We start from the raw sequence: 19,865 nt of genomic DNA on the forward strand, positions 1-19,865 counted from the left end.
GTGCGCAGGGGCGTGGGGAGCTGAGCCCTGAGCCCCTCGGGGCCTGCGCCCTTGCCCATGTTCCTTCCCTTTCCTTCTCGAAGATCAAGTGTTCTTCCCTCCATGCTAACGGCCACCATCTGCCTGGTCAGCTGCCCTGTGTCTGCCTGTGTGTGTGGGGGGGACGTCCACTCCTCAGCCTGGGGCCCACTCGAGCCCATGGCCACCGCCTCACACACTGCCCTGAGGGCTCTCGAGCAGCGGGGCCTGCAGGGTGGGCCTGGCCGCGCCCCACCCAGCGCACCTTGGCGGGCAGCTCGTGGCCAAGGGGCAGGGACACACGCCCAGGGAGGGCCAGACCTGGACGGGCAGCGTGGCAGGACGTGCATGGTTCACAGACATCGGGGCACGTGTGCCGGTCCCCGGAGGAGAGGCTGGGGCAGGGAGGGGGCGCACGGGGGTCCCACTGGCCCTGGACCAGCTGCCGCTGAAATGGGGCGCTCTCGTCCTCCCGGGAGTGCCCGCGTCACGTGGCCTCGCGGCAGGAAGGGGACTGCCCCCCCGTCCCTCAGGGTTGGGCCCGTGCAGGTGCGCACAGGCCCGGGCTGCCAGCTGGACGCCCCTCGCCGTGGCTTCACGCCTGCGTGTCCCCAGCAGGAAGCACATCTCCCCCTGTCCCTCGCGCGTTCCTTCCTTCCTCAGCGGCGCCCGCGAGAGGCCCACGCTGGCCTCGGCCAGGCGCACAGCCTGCGCGCGCGGAGCCGAGGGTTCCAGGAGGGCCCGGCCAGCAGGCAGGTAAGGCTGTGCCGGCCTCTCCGGGGGCTGCAGAGACCTCTCGGGCGGCAGGCCAAGCCTGGGACAGAGGGGGAAACTGAGGCAGGACATGACTGCGGCCTGGTCATTGGTGGCAGGAGCACTGGCCCAGGTGTGCTGGAGTGGTGGCGCCGTGAGCCCCCAGCCACCAGCACGTTTGCCCTGCGGCTCTAAGGCGGAGGGGAGCAAGAGGGGGACATGAGGTCGGTGCAGGGGGCCGGCCCTCCTCCCTGGTGGTCTCTGGGGGAGGCCGGAACATCTGAGCAGTAGGCGCCCTCGGTGCAGGGGGCAGCAGACTGGAGCCCCTGACACGAAGGGGACTGCAACGGTGGCGGGGGGTCCGCTCTCCCGGCTTGGGACCTGCCCCAGGAGCCTTCCAGCACCTTCCCCGCATACATGCGTGGGTGGGAACCCCCAGCCCAGTCCTCTGGCTGGGAGCGCGGTGTCTGCGGGCTACTGCAGGAGTCGGAGGGCCGGAGTCTCCCCGCAGGAAGCGGGGGCGAGAGGCCGGGGTTGGGGCCCGGGGACCCGCTCACACACACACACACACCGGCACCCCAGGGGCCCCGAAGCCTCCAGGAGCCTTGAGCAGCCGTGAGCACCACCAGGCGTAGCCCAGAAGCAGACACACGGAGAGGGGGGTCCCGGGGCCTGATGGTGAGGCCCACTGAGCCTGCCCCGCCTCTGGGCCTCAGTGTCCCTATACGTGCTCAGTCCAGACAGATCCCAGCCGTGCCTTCTGCACTGAGGGTCCCCCATAGGGACCAGCAGTGCCTGAAGCACCCCTCCCCCTCCGGCCCACCTGGGGCAAATGGGAAACCGAGGCCTGGGAACTGGCATCCGTGCAGCGTCAGTCTCAGCCCTGTGCGCCTGGGGGGGTGCTGGGGGCCATGCCTACCCGCTCAGCTTTTGGGCAGTTTCCCGTGCCCGAGGGGGGGTGGCTGGTGCAGGGCCCGTGTCCTCCCGGGGTGCCCTGCTCGGGCGGCAGGAGCGAGAGGGGTCAGGCCTGGACTGGAGCCCAGGAAGTGACCCTGGCGTCCCCACACTGCTCTGCAGGGGGCTTAGCAGAGACTCCGGGAGGGAGACCCCGGACCCAGGGAGATGAGGAGCCCTGAGCCCCTGCCCGTCACTGCTGGGCCCCAGGGACCCCCACAGCAGGCGTCCGGGCGCACCAACAGCCCCTCTGGGACGTAGAGGGCGCTGGGCCCCAGAGCACCCCTGGGCCCACTGACGTGACCACCCGTCCCTCTGCTGTGTTTGCTGCCCCCTGCCCCAGGGGCCCTGCTCTCCCCCCTCGTGCCCCCCCTCCCCGTTTGTTGGCCCAGAGCCCCCCTTATCAGTGGAGAACACTCACAGGAAGTCCGGCCGGGAAGGGCCCAGCCCGGCGCGATTCACACAGGCCCGCGCATAAAAAGCCGCCCATCCTCAGCCGCCGGGCGTCTGCGGCCATGGCGGGGCGGCTGGGTCCGCGCGGGGCAGGAACAGGTACGCAGGGCTCCTGGCGGGCAGGCGGGCGCGGGCCAGGGCCCAGGGAAGGGACAGAGGAGCCAGCAGCTCTCCAGACGCCCCTTGGGCTTCCCTTCCTCCCCGAGACCCCAGGGGCTGAGCCCCTCCTGCCGGGCAGGCGGGGCTGCTGTCAGCTCACCCCAGGCCCCCAGCTCCTGCTCCACCGCCCCCCTCAGCGCCGGGGTCCCGCCTGCACCCAGCAGTGGGCCCGCCAAGGAAGCAAAGGGGAGGGCAGCGCCCTGGGGGTCCCCCGGCTCTGGCTGCCTGCCCCCAGGCTGCTGGGGCCGCCCTGGGAGGAGGGGGATGATGTGGGCCCCGTCACATGATGGGGGCGCCCAGAGCGGTGTCCCTCAGCCCGTCTGCCGAGGGTCCCGAGAGCTCCGGGCAGAAGGGGCCAGGTGCCGCCGGACATGACACCAGGGGCTGTGGACACGGAGTTCCCGCAGTGGCAGATTTGGGCTCCACCAGCCCCGGCACTGATGCGAGCATTTCTCTGACCCAGCCCCAGGCTTGGGGGGCCATTGGCCGCTCCCCGCACCCAGAGGCGCAGTGACCAGTCCCCGGGGCATGAAGGCGCGCCCCTGTCCAGGTGAGCTGCAGGCCCGGCCATGTCCAGTGACCTGCGATGGCCGCACTTCTGAGGGCCCTAGGTCAGACCCTCTACCACGTGGGTACGTGGGGCTGGTTGCAGAGGAGGACGTGGGGGACAGACACGGGGTCGGTGGGGGGGTCGCTGAGCCTACAGGCCCCCTGCAGAGTGATGTGGCGGCCCGGAAGGGGGCTGTGCCCCGCAGGGCCACTGGGCTCTGCCGCAGGAATACGTTCCCGCTGACTCACGCGGGCCTTAGTTTCCCCATCCGCTCAATGGGGGCGGCGGCCCCGTGGGGTTCGGGCGGCCCGGCGGGGGCGGGGCCGAGCGGGCGGGGGCGGGGCCTGTGCGCAGGGGCGGGGCCCGGTGCGGGGGCGGGGCTATGGGCGGGGCCGGGGCCCCTCGGCGCGGTGGCAGCGCGGCGCGTGCGCGCGCGGATCGGCCGGTGAGTGCGGAGGGAGCGGGGCGGGCGCGCGAGGGGCGCCGAGCAGGGTCCGCTCCCGGGGGGCGGCGGGCCCCCCGCGCACGGAGCCGGGGGGCGGCGCAGAGCGATCGCCGGGACCCGAGAGGTGAGCGGGCCCGGGGCTCCGGCGGCGGGGGCGCGGGGAGCCGAGCCCCGCGCCAGCCCCCGAGGACGGGCCCGGCGGCCCCGGGAAAGGGCGCCCCCTGCTGGCGGCGGGCCCGGGCCGTGCCGGGGGGCTGCAGCGGCGACGCGGCGCGCGCCGCACGGGCGCCCCCGGGCCCGGAGCGCTTCCCGGCAAGGGGGCGCGGGGTCCTCGCCCTGCGGCCCCGAGGCCCCTCCCTCTGCGGCCCCGGCTCGGAGCGGGGGCGCGGGCGGCCCCGTGGGAGGGCAGGCGGCCCCGGCCCACGCCGCCCCTGCGCCCCCGGCCTCCCCGCCCAGCACCCCTGCCGAGGCTCGCTCCTGGGGGGAGCATGACTTTGAGAAATGCGCTGGCGCCGGGCAGCGCCGTCCCTCTCCCCGCAGCCCTGTCTGGACCCCGAGGGTCACCCCCAGAGTGTGTCTCCCGCGCAGCTCCGCCGACTGCACACCTGGGCGGACGTGTCCCCCGGCCCTGGTGGAAGGGGCTGCACCACGGACCCCTCCGGCTGCCCCGGGCAGAGTCCGGCCTTGTAGCACCACAGAGAAGGGACCAGTGGGGAAACAGACCTGGGAGGCGCTGCCTGACACACGTGTGTGCACGCACATGCGGACGTGCGTGCACACATCACACGTGTGCACGTACACACACATATATCTGCCCTGCGGGGCGCTGAGGGGAGCCAGGGGATGCCCACGGCCTCGGGGTCCGCGGCCTGGACAGCCCCCGCGCCCGGACCGCACCTCGCACTCTGCTACTTCCAGGCTGGGGTCCCGGTCCCGGGACTGCCTGGCTCCCAGCCACAAGCAGGAGGGGGTGGGTGGGCTGTTCCCGAGGACCCCCCTCCTCTTGGGGCAGCCCAGACACTGGCCGGGGACCCCCACCCCGCAGCCCACCAGCGCCCCACCAACAGCTTGAGGCCGGGAAGGCTGTCAGCCCTGCCCCCGAGGCTGGGACTGAGATGCCGGCCTGTCCCTGCCATGCCCCCCGGGGCCCACGGAGGGTGCGACGGCCTTGCTCTGTCCCGCAGGCCCCAGCGAGCACAAGGCTGGCCCTCCGGGTCCCGCGGGCCATGAGGGGCTCCGGGGCGCTGCTGCTGCTGTGGCTTCCTCTGCTGGCCGCGAGTCCCCCGCACGTCTTCTGGCCTGGGTGAGTCCCCGGCCGTGGCAGTCCCAGGCCTGGGGTCCCGGCGGCAGGAGTGCCTGGCTGACCCCCACTCCCCTTCAGCCGAGGCGTCTGTGCTGTGGGGGCGCCCCGGGACCCCAGGCCCGAGTCCTTTGTGCAGCGGGTGTACCAGCCCTTCCTGACCACCTGTGCGGGGCACCGCGCCTGCAGCACCTACAGGTGAGCCAGCCCGCTGGCCGCCCTGCCCACTAGGGGGCGCCCACCTCCCCCGGCCTCGCGCTCTCACCCATGCTCCTGCCGGCCCAAGTTCTGGGGGTTCCTCACTCAAATCCTGCACCCCGGCCCAGAGCCACGCCTCCCCTCTGCTGCGGCTCATGATCCTGAGGGCCTCCTGGGGGCAGTGAGGCAGGGCCCCGGGAGCCTGACCCTTCCCCCCTGTGGAAGTCCCCGCACTGGTGGCTGCGGGGCTGTCCCTCCTCCTGCTGGCCCGCCCTGGGGAAGTGGCGGCCGGGCGGGGGGCACCCATGGCTGTCCCCCACAGGACTGTCTATAGAACCGCCTACCGGCACAGCCGCCCAGCACCCGCCGGGCCTCGCCTCGTCTGCTGCCTGGGCCGGCCGCGCGCCAGCGGGTTCCCACGCACGTGTGGCCCAGGTGAGGCTGCGCCGGCCCCGCCCCCAGGAGCCAAGCGGGGCCCCTGTCCCCGAGTAACAGTCACCCTCCCGCAGCCTGCCAGCCGCCGTGCCGGAACGGGGGGACCTGCGTGAGGCCTGGACGGTGCCTGTGCCCCCCGGGGTGGCAGGGCGCCTTCTGCCAGACCGGTGAGCCAGGGCCGGCCCGCGGGGGGAGGGCGCGAGGGCGCAGACAGGGACCCTGCGTGACACCCTGTCCCCCCAGACGTGGATGAGTGCCGGGCCGCGGACGGCGGCTGTGCCCAGCGCTGCGTCAACACCCCGGGCAGCTTCTGGTGCCAGGCCTGGGAGGGGCAGTGCCCGTCAGCCAGCGGGGCACTCTGCCGGCCCGAGGGGGAAGCCCCTGGGGCGACCCCACGCCCCTCTCCAGGTGAGTCCCCGCCTGCCCCCTGCTTGCATGGGTGACCCTCGGCCGCAGCCACCACCTAGGCGGGCAGAGGAGGGGCCGGCCGCACCCTCCGAGGCCGCTGACGACGGGCCATTATTACTTTTGGTACGCGCTGTGACACTGCAAACTCGTACCGTGAGTAATAATGCGCCGTCGGCAGCCCAGCACCGAGACTCACGACGGGCAGTGGCTGGACCCCGGGCCGTGGCCGGAGGGGCGGGCCCGGGCGGGGGCTCAGCGCCTGTCTCCCCAGGGACCCGCGGCGAGGTGGAGGAGGAGGTGCGGGCGCTGCGCGCCCGGGTGGGGGCGCTGGAGCAGGTGAGGCCGCCGGGGCCCGGGCCGGGGTGGGGGCAGGGTCCCGGGTGCCGGACGGGGTGTGCCGGGACGCCTCCCCGGTGGCCTGTGCCCCCAGAAGCTGCGGTCGGTGCTGGCCCCGCTGCGCGGCTCCGCGGACCCCGGCCGCCTGCTGGCGCACTCCCTGCGGCAGCTGCAGCGCATCGACTCGCTCAGCGACCAGGTGGCCTTCCTGGAGGAGCAGCTGGGCGCCTGTGAGTGCCGCACCCGCCGCCAGGGGGCGCGAGGGCCCGCGCCGGCGGGGCCCTGACCGCCGTCTCCCCGCAGGTTCCTGCAGGAAGGACGCCTGAGGGCCCGGCAGGGGGGCCCGCCCGGGGAGCGCCCCACCCGACCCGGGAATAAAAGCCGAGAGCTCGAGCGGTCGTGTCTGTGGCTGTCGGGAAGCCCCGCCCCAGGCGCGCCCCAGTGACTGCCCCAGCCGTCCGTGTGTCCGTCCATTTATAAAAACAACCATGCCGCGAGCTCGGCCCTGCGAGGCCGCGGGAGGCCCAGTGCCCGGCGCCCCTCCCGAGAGCTGCCGCCAGCCAAGGCTCAGGCCTGGCTCCTACGCCCGGTCCTGCGGGAGCGGCCTGAGGACCCTGTGTCCGTGGCCAGGTGGCCTCGGCTACTGTGCCGGCCGCGCTTCCGGGGCCACCGCTGCCCCGTTCTCCCGGGGCGTCTTGGAGATGGAGAAGAAGGTCTCCCTCATGAGGTGGTGGCACTTCTCCAGGATCCTGGGGACGTCGGCCTCGGTGAGGCCCGTGGTGGGGATGGCGTCCAGCACCTGCACCTGGATGGTCCCTGGGGGAGGCGGGTGTCACCTGGGGCCTGCCAACGCTTGCCCCACACTATGGCCTTGGCAGCGCCGGGCGCCCCGGGCCCAGACTGTTCCCCGGGAAGAACCCGGCCCCCCCGGGGCCGCACCCTGGCGCCTGCCTCCGCACCCTCCCGGCCACCCCCAGGGAGGCGTCACCTGAGGTGAAGAGCTTCGTCTTGACATCGTAGAAGGAGGAGAAGGAGGAGTAGACCACAGGGATGATGGGGACCTGCCGAGGAGAGAGGCGGCCTGGTTCCGGCCCAGGGGAGCCCGCGTGCTCGCCCTGCTGACCCATCTGCTTTGCTCGGGCCACCCCGCCCTCAGGGCTTGCTCCGACTGCCGGGATCACTCCTGGCGAGGCCCGGGGACTGCGGTCAGCCGGTGCCAGGCTGCGGTGCACATGCCGCCCCTCCCGGGAGCTGACACGGACGCGGGGGGTGGGGGGGCGTGTGCCGGGCCACCCAGAGCCCTTCAGCCCACTGGGCAAGCCTTCCCCCGCTCTGGAGAAGCCCATGTTTTCTCCGGGGCGTTTCTCTTCTTCGCCTTCTCTCCCCTCGTTTCCCAAGTAAACTTGTTTTACTTCAAAACGTAAAAACAAGAGACCCAGCAGGGACAGTCCCCCAGCAGCCCCGCCGGTGGCCTTCCTGCACAGACTCCTGTCAGTGTCCCCCTCTGGCTCTGAGCGTCCCTGAGAGGGCGGGGTGTGTCCGGCTCAGCTGTGGAGCCTTCTGGCCCGCACCCCTTTCCAAACTCCCCTCTCCCCCGGGAGTGGAGCAGGGGTGGGTGGTGGGCGGGGGCTGTTCCTGGAAGACACCAGGGTCAAGTCCAGTGTTAGCGATGTCGAAAACGGTTCCCCCGCGGTAATCATTAACCGGGAGGTCAGGGCAGGAGGTGGGCAGGGCAGGGTCGCCGGTACCCGCAGAGGGCGGGTGGGACAGCCTGGAGCTAGCTAGGACGTCCCGATGCGGGCTGCGGGCAGTCGCCCCGCCAAGCCACCCCGGGCCCTGGACACCCACGCACGCACAGCCCCACTCTCCTCCCAAGGGCCCTCCCCCACGCCACCGGTCAGGGAAGTGACATCAGTCACTGCGTGTGGCAGCTTGAGGACAGGCGGACTCTGACCCGCGGCGCGCCCTCCGCGCCCCAGCTGCCGGGACCCGCACGGCGCGCTCCCCAGGGCGGACGCCAGGGGGCGCCGGAGGTCACCTGTCACTGGTCGGGCAGGGACACGCGGACCCCAGTCTGGCAGGAGGCAGGCCCGGGTCCCGGCAGGGCACCCCGCCCTCCTGGGCACCTCGGAACCGCACCAGCCAGGGGTGCTGCTCGGGATCTGCACTGCGCGGGTCCCTCGGCTCGGGCAGCCCCGCCCACCAGCTGGGGGGTGTGGCCCCTCCGTCTCTGCCGGCACCGGCGTCGCGCCCAGTCGGGGAGGGCCCCAGGGCCGGTGCTGGGGGCGGGAGCCCCGCGCGCCAATTCCGGACCCCCCGGGGCCTCGCGCCCAGCCCCGCCGTCCCCGCCGCCGTCCCGTACCTGGGCTTGGATGGCCAGGTAGAAGGCCCCCTTCTTGAACGGCAGCAGGTCCCCGTTGTCGTTCCGGGTACCCTCGGGGTAGATCCACACTTTGAGCTGCAGGGACGGGAGAACAGCTGCAGCCCCAGCCCCGGCCGGACCCCCGCGGCGCCCTGTTCCTCCCGGGGCCCGCCGCTCACCCTATCCTTGATCATGCGCTGGCCCACCTCGGCCATGACGGACACGGCCGTGCTGGAGCGCTGGCGGTTGATGAAGATCACGCCCCCCAGGTACATGATGAGGCCCACCGGCCCCATGAAGAGCAGCTCCCGCTTGGCGATCTGCACGCAGCGCTCGGGCAGGATCTCCATGAGGCCTGCGCGGGGGCAGGGGGCGGGGCCGCGCTCAGGGCCAGACCCCGCCCACCGAGGCCGGGGCGGGCCTCGGAGCTAGGCCACGCCCAGCCCGGCTAGGGGCGGGCCTCGGGATAGGCCGCCCGCCGCGGTGAGGGGCGGGCCCCGGGAGGGTCACGCCCATCTCGGCGAGGGGCGGGTCTCGGGATAGGTCGTCCACCTAGGCGAGGGGCGGGTCTCGGAGCCAGGCCACGCCCACGAGGGGGTCTCTGGTGACCGGTCCCGCCCTCCGGGGCCAGGGGCGGGGCTGCGCCTCTCTTCTGGCTGCTGGGGCCGGTCCGGCTTCTCCCGCCTCAGTTTCCTTCCCTCCCTGGAGCCCACCCCCTGGGCCTACCCATCATGTCCAGTATGCTCTGGTGATTGGAGATGATGACACAGGGCCGCTGCCCCTGCAGCTTCTGGCGTCCTTCGATCTTGAAGCGAAGGCCATACAGGTACTTGAAGGACCGGACGAACCAGCTGATGATGCTGTGGGAGAGACCAGTGAGCCGACAGGGATGGACTGGACTGGACGCGGGAGGCATCGACTCCGCCAGGCCCATGCCCTGCGGCAGCGGCCACGTAACCCTGAACTCCTGCCCCCCCGACCCCCCATAAAAAAGGGGCTGTTTCCAGGCCTGGGGAGGACAGTCATCAGGACTGTGGCCCGCGGGGGGCCTCTCCCCACACCCGGCTTGCTCAGCTCTCCCAGAGCGGGTGCTGGCAGTCAGTGGGGCGGGCAGGAACTGGCCCCAGGCACCCTGGCCCGACTGCTTTTGGCTGTTGCTCCCAGGCTGTGGCAGAGTAGAACCCACGGCCCCATCAAGGCTGTACGCCAGCTTGTCTCGGACCCTCGTGGCCAGCTGCCTTCCCCCAGACCGACCTCAGAACCCAGGTGCAGAGAGGGAGACAGGCCCAGGCCCCCTGCCCCTCCACCCCACCAGCCTTGGCCTGCCGGGCCTGCCCTACTCACTAGCAGGGAGTCCCTGGGCCCTCACATAGCGGATGGACAGACAGACAGACGGATGCTCGAAAGACGGACACATGCAATATCTGATAAGCTGCGGCTGGCGGGGCTGAAGACACAGAAGTTCCCGGAGGGCAGGTTGGCAGCCAGGACAGTCGTGAGGAAACCCAGCCTGGGCGCCACCTCCCACACTCCCTCCCGGGTGACCTCAGGGGGGGCCACACACTGCCTCTGGGTTTTTTGGTTTTTTTTTTTTTTGCCTTTTGGGTCACACCCAGCGATGCTCAGGGGTTACTCCTGGCTCTGCACTCAGGAATTACCCCTGGCGGTGCTCAGGGGACCATATGGGATGCTGGGAATCGAACCCGGGTCAGCCGCGTGCAAGGCAAACGCCCTACCCGCTGTGCTATCGCTCCAGCCCCCCCCCCCCGCCTCTGCTCTTGTCTTTTCTTTTTAGGGGGTGCCAAGAGGTGCCAAGAAGTGCGGAGTCCCCCCCACGGCCTCTCGGGGAAACAGCGCAGCACGGGGCAATTGCCTTCATGGGTCCGATCCCCAGCACTTCACACGGTCCCCTGAGCACTGCCAAACATCCCCCCCACAAAAAAAAGAAAGAAAGAAAGAAACCCTGGGCTTGCAGTTTAGTGAAAGGCCCAGGACACAGTGCTGCAAGGCCCTGCAGTGGCCATGAGGGGCTGAGGGGACCCTGTGTACCCCGAGCCCCCGGGCCTGGCTGCGCCGTCCCCAGCCCTGTGCTCCTCTAAATTTCCGGTCTTAGGACCACACCTGGTGGTGCTCAGGGATCACTCCTGGTGAGCTCAGGGGACCCCGTGGGAGATGAGGGGTCAAACCTGGGTGGGCTCAAGGCAAGTGCCCCACCTGCTGTACCATCACCCTGGGCCCTGTTTGTTTATTTGGGTTGGGTCACACCCGGCAGTGCTCAGGGGTTACTCCTGGCTCTGCACTCAGGAATTAGTCCTGGCAGTGATCGGGGGCCATACGGGATGCTGGGGATCGAACCCGGGTCTCCCGTATGCAGGGCAAGTGTCCTCCCTGCTGTTCTATCATTCCGGCCCCTTATCTTAATTTTTCAATGAAGAATTTTCTGGCGTGGGCCCAGGGCCTCACCCAGGCAGGGCAGGTGCTTCCTGAGCCCCATCTCTGTCCTCGGCTGGGCACTGCGTCCCCTCTCCCAGGCCCGCCCCGCACACGCTGCTCCCCTCAGGGGCAGCCCCTGGCGCCCGGGAGCAGGAAGGGTGGCACAGACGCCCGCAGGGTTGGGGAGCTCTCCTGGAGCACAGTGGGGGGCAGGCGGGACCCCGGCAGTGGGAGAGGCCCAAGGCCAGGGCACTGCCAGGCACAGCCCGTCCCTACCTGTTGGCACCGGACAAAGGTGGGGTGAGTAGGGGGCTTCCCGGCGGGGGGCTCCACCTGGAGCTCAGCGGCCCCCACCGGGTTCCAGCCAGAGGGACACCTCTTCCTGCAGTGCTCCTGGACCGGCCCTCCCACTCACACTACTGTCCACGCTACACCCAACTGCCAGGGAGCCCAGGGGGGCCCGGGGGGCCCAAGGGGTCCTGGAGATGGAGCCCCGGAAATACCTGATGCTGCCAGGTGGGGCGACAGGGGCCCCACTTCCTGGGCCCAGGCAGAGAGCTGGGAGCCAGGATGCTCGGGTGGCCCTGGGCTGGACACCCCAGGAGTGCACAGGACCAGAGTCAGCTTGGGTCAGTGGCACGTGCTGTGACCGCGAGTTCAAGGCCAAGCGGGCCACACTGACCTCTGCCCGGGTGGCCAGGGAGGCTGCACTGGGCAGGCGGGCGGGGCAGGGGACACCAGCCCTGCAGAGGCTCCAGGGCTGCCCCCAGGCTGGGGTCCAGGAGGAAGCTGGGGGAGGGGTGCAGGGGCGACAGGTCCAGGTGGGCAGCACCCCCGGGGGCTCCACCCCGCACTTAAGTGAACCAAGGGTGGCCTTTCCCCGGGGCCTAGGGCCACCCCCACGCTGACCCCTGGGCCACTCAGCGCCTGTGGGGGCCGTGCACCCCTTCTCCAGCCCTCCGGACAGAGCTGCACAAACCATGGCCAGACCAGGGCCCCTGCCAAGTCCCCCTCGAAGGTTTCCTGCTCCCCTGAACCCCCTTCTCAGGCCCCCGCGGGCCCCGCCCAGCTGGTCTCACACTGCGCCACACACCCGCCACACACGCACACGAGGGCCCGGATCCGGGGTGACACGGGGCTCAGAACCCAGCACCCGAGTGCTCAGGGGCTGTCCCCACCTGCGGGGGAGGGCCACTCTCTCGGGGCGGGGGCGAGGGGTGTAGGGCGCCCCGCGTAGCGAGCTGCTCGTGCGGCCCGGGCCCTGCGGGGGACCTTAGTTCTGTCCTATATCCTGGTTCCACAGGGTTTTATTTGGTCCCTGGACGCAGCTTTGAAGTCAGGGCGCAGAGCTGGGAGCGCCGGTCCCAGGAGGCCTATAAAAGGCTCCAGGGCGAGGGGGACGCTGCAGGCGCCCCACGGCCCAGTTCAGAAGGGACAGCCGCGAGGCTGCCACCCGGCCCCTCCCCTGGGCCTCCCAGAGGAGCCGGCGGCCGGAGGGAGCGGGGAGTCGCGGCCCCGCCCTGCCGCGGGCCGCGGGCTGGGTCAGCGCGGCCTGGAGACCACCGAGGGCCCCGCCAGGCACAGCCGAGGGACCGGCGCAGAGACGCAGCCCGGCTGGAAGCAGGCGCGGCGCCCACGGGGACCCCAAGCCCCGGTCGGCCGCCTGACGCCACACTCCGCCCTCACCCTCCACCCCGGCCGGGGCCCCGCCACGCCCCTGGAAACTTCCATCCTCCGCGTCCGCCCGTCCGGCCCGCGCCTTCCCGGGGGAAAGGGGCGCGGGAGCTGCGGCGCCCCGCGCAGGTGGCCCCGCCGCGCCTCGGTTTCCCCGCCGGCCCGCCCGGCGCTCCCGCAGCCCCGGGCCCGCAGGACGCGGCGCGCGCCGGGCCGGGCGCCCTTGGCGGGGCCTCGGGGCAAGGGCGCGGGGACATTGTGACGCCGGCGCGGGGCGCCCGGCCCGGGGTGCGCTGCCCCCGCGCCGCCCCGGGCACGGGCGGGGCGGAAGGAGCGAAAAGAGAGAAGAAAGTTCGGAAGCGGAAGCGGGAGCGGGGTGCAGGGCGCGCCCCCCACGCCGGCACGTCGCCGCCCCGCCCGCCCCGGCGGCTGCGCCCCTCGCGCCCCCGCGCCGACCGCGCCCCCCGCCGACCGCGCCCCGCGCCGGCCGCGCCGACCCCGCGGCGAGCTCGCGCCCCCAGCGCTAACCCCACGCGCCCCCCGCGCCCCCGCGCCGACCGCGCCCCCGGGGCCGAGCCCGCGCCCCCCGCGCTTGCCCCACGCGCCCCGGCGCGCGCCCTTTGCCCCGCGCCCTTGCCCCGCGCCCCCTTGCCTCATGTTCTCCACCGTGCGGCCCCCGTGGCGCAGCAGGCAGACGACCGAGGCCACGGCGGACACGGCCAGGCAGAGCGCGCAGTAGCCCGCGATCTTGGCGTAGAAGCGCGCGGCGCGGTGGAGCTGCACCAGCAGCAGCAGCGCCAGCAGCGCGGCCGTGACCCACGGCCACACGTCCATGGTGCCGCTGCCCGACGGCGCGGCCTGCGCTCCCGCTGCGCTGGCCGCGCGCGCCGGCGACCTGCGAGCTGCCCCGCCGCGCCCCCGCCCCGCCGGCGCCCCTTATTGCGAGGGCGGCGGGGCGGGGCGGCCGGGGGCGGGCGGGCCCGGCGAGGTGCGGCCGCCGCGCCCCGCCCCGCGCCGCGCCCCGCCCCGCGCTGGCATTTCCCGCCCGGTCGGTGCCCGCTTCGCACCCCAGGACGTCCCGGCGGGTGGCGGCCACAGAGGGCCTTTGGCCCGCGCCTGGGCGGAACCCGCCCCGGCTCTTGACTTTCTCTGGGCGTCGCGCGGCGGTGTTCCGGCCCTGCGCTCAGGCTCAGCCCTGCCAGTGCTCGGGGACCACGTGGGATGCCCAGGATGAAACCCAGATGGCCCTGCCTGCCGTCCTGCCGTGCTGTTGCTCTGCCCCCGACCCACACGCATTCTGCCGCTCAGGGTACCGGCTGACAGTGGCCGGACTTGGGGACGCAGCCAGCAGTGTGGCACGGGGCTGGTGTTGTGTTCCTGCCAGCTAGGTCAGCCCAGGCTCCGCTGTCACTCGGGACCGGTGTCACCTGAGGTGGCCTAGCTGCGCGTGGGGACACCTCTCTCGGGAGGGGGACGGCCTTTCTGCACAAGGGGGAGCCTGTGTGTGCCCACGGCCTGCCCTGGCCGCTTCTTTCCAGCTGTGTTGCCCAGCGGCGGCCGGGAACCCTCACTGACCCCTCGAGCCGCCAGTCCCGGGGCTGCTGGGCCTGTTCTGGGCTCTGGGTGTTTCGGCCCGATCAGCGATCTGGGTCGTCTCCTGGCCTGGGTCACTGCTGCACCCTCCCGGGGGCCCGTACTCGGGACAGCAGTGACAGGACCTTGGGGAGAATGTTGGGGTGCAGGGTCCCCCAGGTGGGGTGCTGAGCCGAGGCTCCAGGAGGCCGTGGTGAGCGTCACAGAGCCGTGCCCTGGGGTCAGTCCCTCAGAGCTGGGTTCTGCCGCCAGGGAGCTCCCCACCTCACACCCCGGACACTGCCCTCCCCTCAGGACATTCGGGCTCTGTCTGTCCAGGCTGAAGGCAGGGCCCAGGCAGTGCCTTCAAGGGTGCAGGCCCTGCTTTGTGGGTGGGGCCCAGGCAAGGTTTCCGGGTCCCTGCACCCACCGGCTACCCGACACCCCCCTTCAGAGGGGCCTGGTCCCGCTTTCCCTGGCCCCACTGTTGCCAGGTGGGATGTGCCGCAGCAGCCCCCTTTCCTCCCACGGGAGGGGCCTGGGCACGGGCCAGGCAGGGGGACAGAGGTAGGGTGGGGGCGCTGGCGCAGGGCCTGGGCACAGAGAGAAACTCCCTCCCAGCCCGCCTCCACACGGACAGCACCCCACACTGGGGGCTTGTGGCTCCTGATGTGGAGACATAGCATCCTGGTCTCGGGGCCCGCTGGACGATGGGCCGGGGGTCACACTCTGGGGCCAGAGTCCAAAACTGCAGGGAGGGGCATTCTGGGAGCCTGCCAAGTAGCAGGGACCCCCTGCCTGCATGCAGGCTGAGGGAAGCCAGCCCTGCGGGGTCTTGGGGAGCGGCCCTCTGCTCGGAGTGGGCCGCCGGAAGCTGTGGAGAGGTGTCCAACTTGTGAGGTCACCCTCTGCCTGGGGCCTCTGTCCCCCAAGGGAGGAGGGCGGGTCTGGGCAGCCAGGGGTGGGGCTGTGCCTCCCCTGTACTCCTGGGGCCCTGGGGCCCTGCAAAGGAGGTGAAGGGTCTCTGTCTCTCCTGGGCTCTGTCTCCACCCTGCCCCAGGGCACCCTGGCCTCCGCTCTCTGCAGGGGAGGTGGGAGCAGAGCGGTGCCCCAAGGCTTCTGCGTGCTCTTACCTCCCCAGGGCTGTGGGCTAGAGGACAGAGATGGGCCGAGGCCCAGGAGAAGTTGGTGCCCGGGCTCAGAGGACCCCTGCAGGGCTGCCACAGGTGTTATTTGCTTTTTTTTTTCTTTTGTTTTTTTTTGGGTTTTGGGTCACACCCGGCGATGCTCTGGGGTGACTCCTGGCTCTGCACTCAGGAATCACTCCTGGTGGTGCTTGGGGGACCCTATGGGATGCTGGGAATCGAACCCAGGTCGGCCGCTGTGCAAGGCAAACGCCCTCCCCGCTGTGCTATTGCTCCAGCCCCTGCCACAGGTGCTATTTGCACACCACGCTCAGGGGACCCTCGGGCCATTGCGGTGATGAGGGGAAGGACCTTCCTGCGGCGGCGTCTCTCTGAGCCTCCGCTGACGGCCCCTGACGGGAGCTACAGTAGACACACATCCCGGGGTCCCTGGCCGGCCACACGGGGGGTCAGGGAGTTAGGGCACTGGGAGGGGGTGGGGGCAGAGCAGGGGTGTGGGGGGTGCTGGGAGGGGAAAGGGACGGGGCAGTGGCAGCCCTGGGCCCGCTCTCGGCCGCGTCACCCCTGACCCAGATGGCACCTGTGCCTTGACTCACCAGCTGCCTGGACTGAGGGAGTGACTGCCAACTGGGGTGCCAAGGGGCATTCTGCCCGGGGCCAGCTTTGGGGGTTTGCACACAGCCGGGAGGGGAAGGAACAGCTGGGTCCCCCGTGTCCACCTCTGCGCCCCGGGCGCCCCCAACATGCTCAGAAAGGTGCTGAAGGGGGGCAGGTGGCAGGGCAAGCCTGGCAGGCAGAGAAGATGGGGTGCCCGGCGGGTGTTGGCAGTGCCCCCGTACAGCTGTGCAGGGTGTACACTGCCCTAATGGACAGCTTCCAAGACCCTGGAACCGGAACCGGGCCTCCTGGGAGGGCCTCTGGGGGCACTGCTGGTTGTTGGGCCTTTGACCACACCACGCCCATCACCACCCGGAGGCCAGAGGCCGGGGCCACCCAGTTTGGCGTCAAGTGGGTCCTGGACCTCTGGTGAGCTGTTGGCTGGGCGGGGCCCTCTGCCCTGCCCACCTGCCCCCTCCACCGCCACCAGCAGGAACCCGGGTCAGAGGTCAGCCGGGGCCAGACGTGCACGAGCCACAGCTCTACTGTGACTCCCAGGGCGCCTTCTCGGAGGCCCTAACCCGCCCGCGGTCCAGGACCCTCCTGCCCACCTCCCTGCCGCAGCCCCCTGCCCACACCCCTTCCCTGCCTTCTGGGCCCATCTGCCAAGTGCTGGGCAGCAGCACCCTCTTGTGGACAAATGCCAAAGCGCCCGCGCGTCCGGGAGAGCGGAGATACTGGTTCCAGGAGGGTCTCAGGGCTGGGGGCACCGCCTAGAGGTGTGGGTCCTGGCTCTGCCACCTGTCCACTTGTGCTCGCTGAAGCTTCATTCCCCAGCAAGTGGCTCCTGGCGGGGTCAGATGGCCCCCTAGAGCAGCGGGGGCACAAGAAAAGCAGCCAGAGCGTAGGGAAGGGGGAGCACAGAGGTCAAGGCACAGGGGTCTGATCCCTGGGGGCCCCACCAGGGACGCCCCTGAGCGGCCACGTGGCTCCCCCAAACAAGCAGGGAAATCATAGCCCCCATTTCTTGAAGCTTCGTGAAATGACACGTACATGAACGGGAGAAAGTTTCTAAACTCTAGTAAAGAAACAAACACCCTAAGGCGGGAGGAAGCAAGGGCTGGTCTGGGTTTTGGATCAACCCTGGCAGTGCTCCAGGGTAACTCACGGCGTTCAGGGGACCGCATGGGGTGTGGAGGGTCGCACCCGGGCCGTCAGGCTGCACTAGCTCTGCAGCCCCAACTGGCCTGTGACCGGAAGCAGATCTCTGAGGGTGGGGTGGGCCGGCGGGGGGAGCTGGCCCACCAGAGGGGGCGGCTGAAACGTGGTTTTGCACAAAGTCCTGCCGTTGTGTATGTTGTAAATCCAACGCCTGAAACTGTTTTGGAAACTCTGAGCTCTGGGACCGTGACCAGAGGCTCGGGACCTGCTGTCCTGTACTGGGTGCGGGTGTCCCAGGCATGCGTGGGAGCTCCGGGGCCCCATCAGCAACTCTTGGCCCATGCCCACCGTGTCCAGGATGCAGTGCCAGACTCCCCGGGCCCCGGGGACGGAGCTGTGCCTGCCAGGCGAGCCTGCCACAGTGCCAGCCCAGCGCCGCCTCACCGGTGCCCGAGGGGTCTTGCTCCGAAGGGAGCCAGTGACTGCCAGGCACCTCGAGACTGCCCAGATTGACCCCTGAGCACAAAGCCAGGAGTCGAAACTCAGCACTGCTGGGTGTGGCCCCCAAAGCAAGCCAGCAAGAGGGGTCCCGCCTGTACGCAGGCCCCCACTCCTCTCGCCGGCCACCCGCCACCCGCCGCGTCTCTGTCCATGCTTCTGGTATTTCATCTCGGTGCCCTCTGCGACCTTGCATGCCACTTCTCTGCTCAGCGCCAAGTGCTCGGAGACAGACCTGAGGGAGATGGGGCGGTGCTGCGGGGCCTCCCTCAGGGCCTGATGAACACCACCCCCTCCATAGAGACTTTTCCCCTTTCAGTTCTTGAGCCACACCTGGCAATACCCAGGAACTACTCCTGGTTCTGCACTCAGGAATCGGGTCAGCATGGCAATGTCCTCCCCACTGCGGTGTCGCTCAGGCCCCTGAAAACAGCTTCTTGCTGGTACATCCCAGCCAATGGATGGTTTGGGTTTTGGATTTTGTTGTTCGGGGGCCATCCCTGGTGGTGTGCAGGGCCTGACCCTGGCTCTGTGCTTGGGGGTCACTCCTAGCAGGGGGAGGGGGCCCGGAGCAGCGTGGGGTCCCTGCGTGCTAGGACGACACCTGTGCTCTCTGGCTAGATCCCACCCTCGCCACTTCTCCCTGGGCCCCCTTCTTCCTGCACCCCTGCATGCTCCCGGCCCCCAGATCCATCTTGGGGAGCGGGGTGAGAACTCTTCCCAGCAGGGCGCGCCGGAGGACAGCTCCATCTGCCCTCGGAGCCGGGCGCCTGGTGCGCAGCTCCTGGGGAAAGGGGTCCCTGCAGTGGGAGTGGAGTCAGAGGGCCGCTGAGGGGGACTGGAGCCCGCGGCGGGGGCTGCAGAGATGGAGGAGAGGGAGGTCCGAGGCACCAGAGCAGAGATGAGGACGTGTCCGCAGCAGAAGACAGGACCTTGGGGAGGAGGTGCTGGCCTGGCTCCCTATTTGGGCCTCACCCCTGCAGAAGAGGAGAGGAGAGGCTGCAGCTTGGCTGGGGCCGCGGGCCAGCACACCCCGTGGCGCTCTGCGAGCAAGAGGAGCAAATGAACTTCGGGGGAGAGTTCAATGGGGCGGGTGTTTGCCTTGTAGGTGGCTGACCAGGCACCAGCCGAGCCGCGTTCAGCCTCCGGCATCCCCTCTAAAGCCCCCTGCACCCCAGGAGTGCAGAGCCAGGAACAAGCCTTGAGCTTAGCCCGGTGTGGCCCAAAGTCCAAAAAATAAATAAATAAAAAAGACCTTTTTGACCTGCAATTGCTGGTCCTGGGGCTGACACACTTGTAGGCTGACGTGCCCCATCTGTTTGGGTCCCAGGGCCAACAGACACCTGCAGAGGAATCCCAGGGCGGGGTAGAAGGACCACGTGCATAAAAAAATCTAGGTGCTTTCCGCCAGGAGTAACCCCTGAGCACTGCTGGGTGTGACCCAAAAAGCTAAAAAAAAAAAAAAAGAAGAAGAAAAGAAAAATCTAGGTGCTCGAGAACAGAACCTTCTGTACGGTAGCTGTGGGAAGGGGTGCGGGGGTCACCCTTCCTCTTCCTTCCAGAATATCCCCATGAGCCCGGCTCTGCAGACCCTGCCCAGGCTGCCACGCTGCTTCTCTGCAGCTGGACCACCGGCTCCCGTGGCAGGAAGCCCCGGCCGCCAGGAGGCACGGGGCTGAGGGGCGCTGGCTGCGGCGGAGGGCGCCCCGCTTCCCCCAGAGGCGTCACTGCTCGCCTCCCACCTCCTGGACCAGTGTCCCGGAGTCACAGCACGGCCCTGGGGCTGCAGGAGTCAGGTGGCAGTTGTAATCTTGGATGCAACTGGTGGACAATTTTGTTTGCTTAAAGGCAGATTTCCAAGGGGCACTGAGTTGGGCCCCCCTTTTTTTCTTTTCTTTTCTGAAAAGGAGGAAATCGGTCAGTAAGTGTGGGACCCGCGCTCCCGCCCGCTCCGCTCGGGCTCCGACAGAGACGGGCCACGGACCCGCTGGTCATCTCTGCAGCCGGCACTGGCCGGCGTCGGACGCGACGTCAACGCGAACGCCCCGCAGACGGGAAGCGGCGAGTCGGCGCGCGCCCCGCGCCCAGGGTCCCTCCGGGAGGCCCTGGCCAGAGGGCAGGGGCGGGGACGGGGACGGGCCACCGCGCCCAGGACCCTCCCGCCCACCGCCTCGGACGCGCCCCCGAGAGCCCCGGCCTCACCCCCGCCCCGCCCCGCGCCCCCATCCCCGTCCCGCGCCCCGCCCCGCGCGCCCCCATCCCCGCCCCGCGCCCCCATCCCCGCCCCCGCGCCCCCATCCCCCGCCCCGCGCGCCCCCATCCCCGTCCCGCGCCCCGCCCCCATCCCCCGCGCGCCCCCGCCGTGCCCCGCGGCGCTGAGCCGGGCGCGCGCGTGCACGCGGCGGGGGCGCGCG

At 70.6% G+C, this 19,865-nt stretch overlaps 2 protein-coding genes across 7 annotated transcripts; one reads left to right on the forward strand and one right to left on the reverse strand.

Annotated features, from left to right (window-relative positions):
• The first annotated feature begins 2,218 nt into the window (after nucleotides 1-2,218).
• On the forward strand, nucleotides 2,219-6,582 carry EGFL7 (EGF like domain multiple 7). Of its 6 annotated transcripts, none has more exons than XM_055133134.1 (9): nucleotides 2,219-2,277; nucleotides 2,801-2,969; nucleotides 4,517-4,635; nucleotides 4,714-4,830; nucleotides 5,153-5,265; nucleotides 5,340-5,432; nucleotides 5,509-5,673; nucleotides 5,945-6,239; nucleotides 6,313-6,582. In XM_055133134.1, the coding sequence occupies exons 3-9, from the start codon at nucleotides 4,559-4,561 to the stop codon at nucleotides 6,452-6,454; spliced, it is 1,002 nt and encodes a 333-aa protein (XP_054989109.1). In that variant the 5' UTR covers nucleotides 2,219-2,277; nucleotides 2,801-2,969; nucleotides 4,517-4,558; the 3' UTR covers nucleotides 6,455-6,582. The 6 variants fall into 6 exon arrangements, with proteins under 6 accessions (XP_054989109.1, XP_054989102.1, XP_054989130.1 ...); XM_055133127.1 differs by having other exon boundaries at nucleotides 2,226-2,277; nucleotides 2,801-2,887; XM_055133155.1 differs by lacking the exons at nucleotides 2,219-2,277; nucleotides 2,801-2,969 and adding an exon at nucleotides 3,262-3,332 and having other exon boundaries at nucleotides 5,945-6,009; nucleotides 6,104-6,239; nucleotides 6,313-6,402.
• On the reverse strand, nucleotides 6,467-13,403 carry AGPAT2 (1-acylglycerol-3-phosphate O-acyltransferase 2). Its single transcript, XM_055133200.1, has 6 exons — nucleotides 13,131-13,403; nucleotides 9,098-9,231; nucleotides 8,551-8,726; nucleotides 8,372-8,467; nucleotides 6,998-7,070; nucleotides 6,467-6,825 (listed from the first exon to the last, which is right to left on the reverse strand). The coding sequence occupies exons 1-6, from the start codon at nucleotides 13,310-13,312 to the stop codon at nucleotides 6,650-6,652; spliced, it is 837 nt and encodes a 278-aa protein (XP_054989175.1). The 5' UTR covers nucleotides 13,313-13,403; the 3' UTR covers nucleotides 6,467-6,649.
• Between the last annotated feature and the right edge of the window lie 6,462 nt (nucleotides 13,404-19,865).

This window comes from Sorex araneus, chromosome 1 (genome assembly GCF_027595985.1).
Source record: "Sorex araneus isolate mSorAra2 chromosome 1, mSorAra2.pri, whole genome shotgun sequence".
Taxonomy (NCBI): Eukaryota; Metazoa; Chordata; class Mammalia; order Eulipotyphla; family Soricidae; genus Sorex; species Sorex araneus.

Coding starts and splice junctions, on each gene's coding strand:
- AGPAT2 (XM_055133200.1), bottom strand. CDS start 13,312: ATGGACGTGTGGCCGTGGGTCACGGCCGCGCTGCTGGCGCTGCTGCTG. Junction 9,232..13,130: donor CGCACGGTGGAGAACATGAG/GCAAGGGGGCGC, acceptor TCTCTCCCACAG/CATCATCAGCTGGTTCGTCC. Junction 7,071..8,371: donor ACCTGGCCATCCAAGCCCAG/GTACGGGACGGC, acceptor TCTCCTCGGCAG/GTCCCCATCATCCCTGTGGT.
- EGFL7 (XM_055133120.1), top strand. CDS start 3,270: ATGGGCGGGGCCGGGGCCCCTCGGCGCGGTGGCAGCGCGGCGCGTGCG. Junction 3,333..4,516: donor GTGCGCGCGCGGATCGGCCG/GTGAGTGCGGAG, acceptor TCTGTCCCGCAG/GCCCCAGCGAGCACAAGGCT. Junction 5,433..5,508: donor GGGCGCCTTCTGCCAGACCG/GTGAGCCAGGGC, acceptor CTGTCCCCCCAG/ACGTGGATGAGTGCCGGGCC.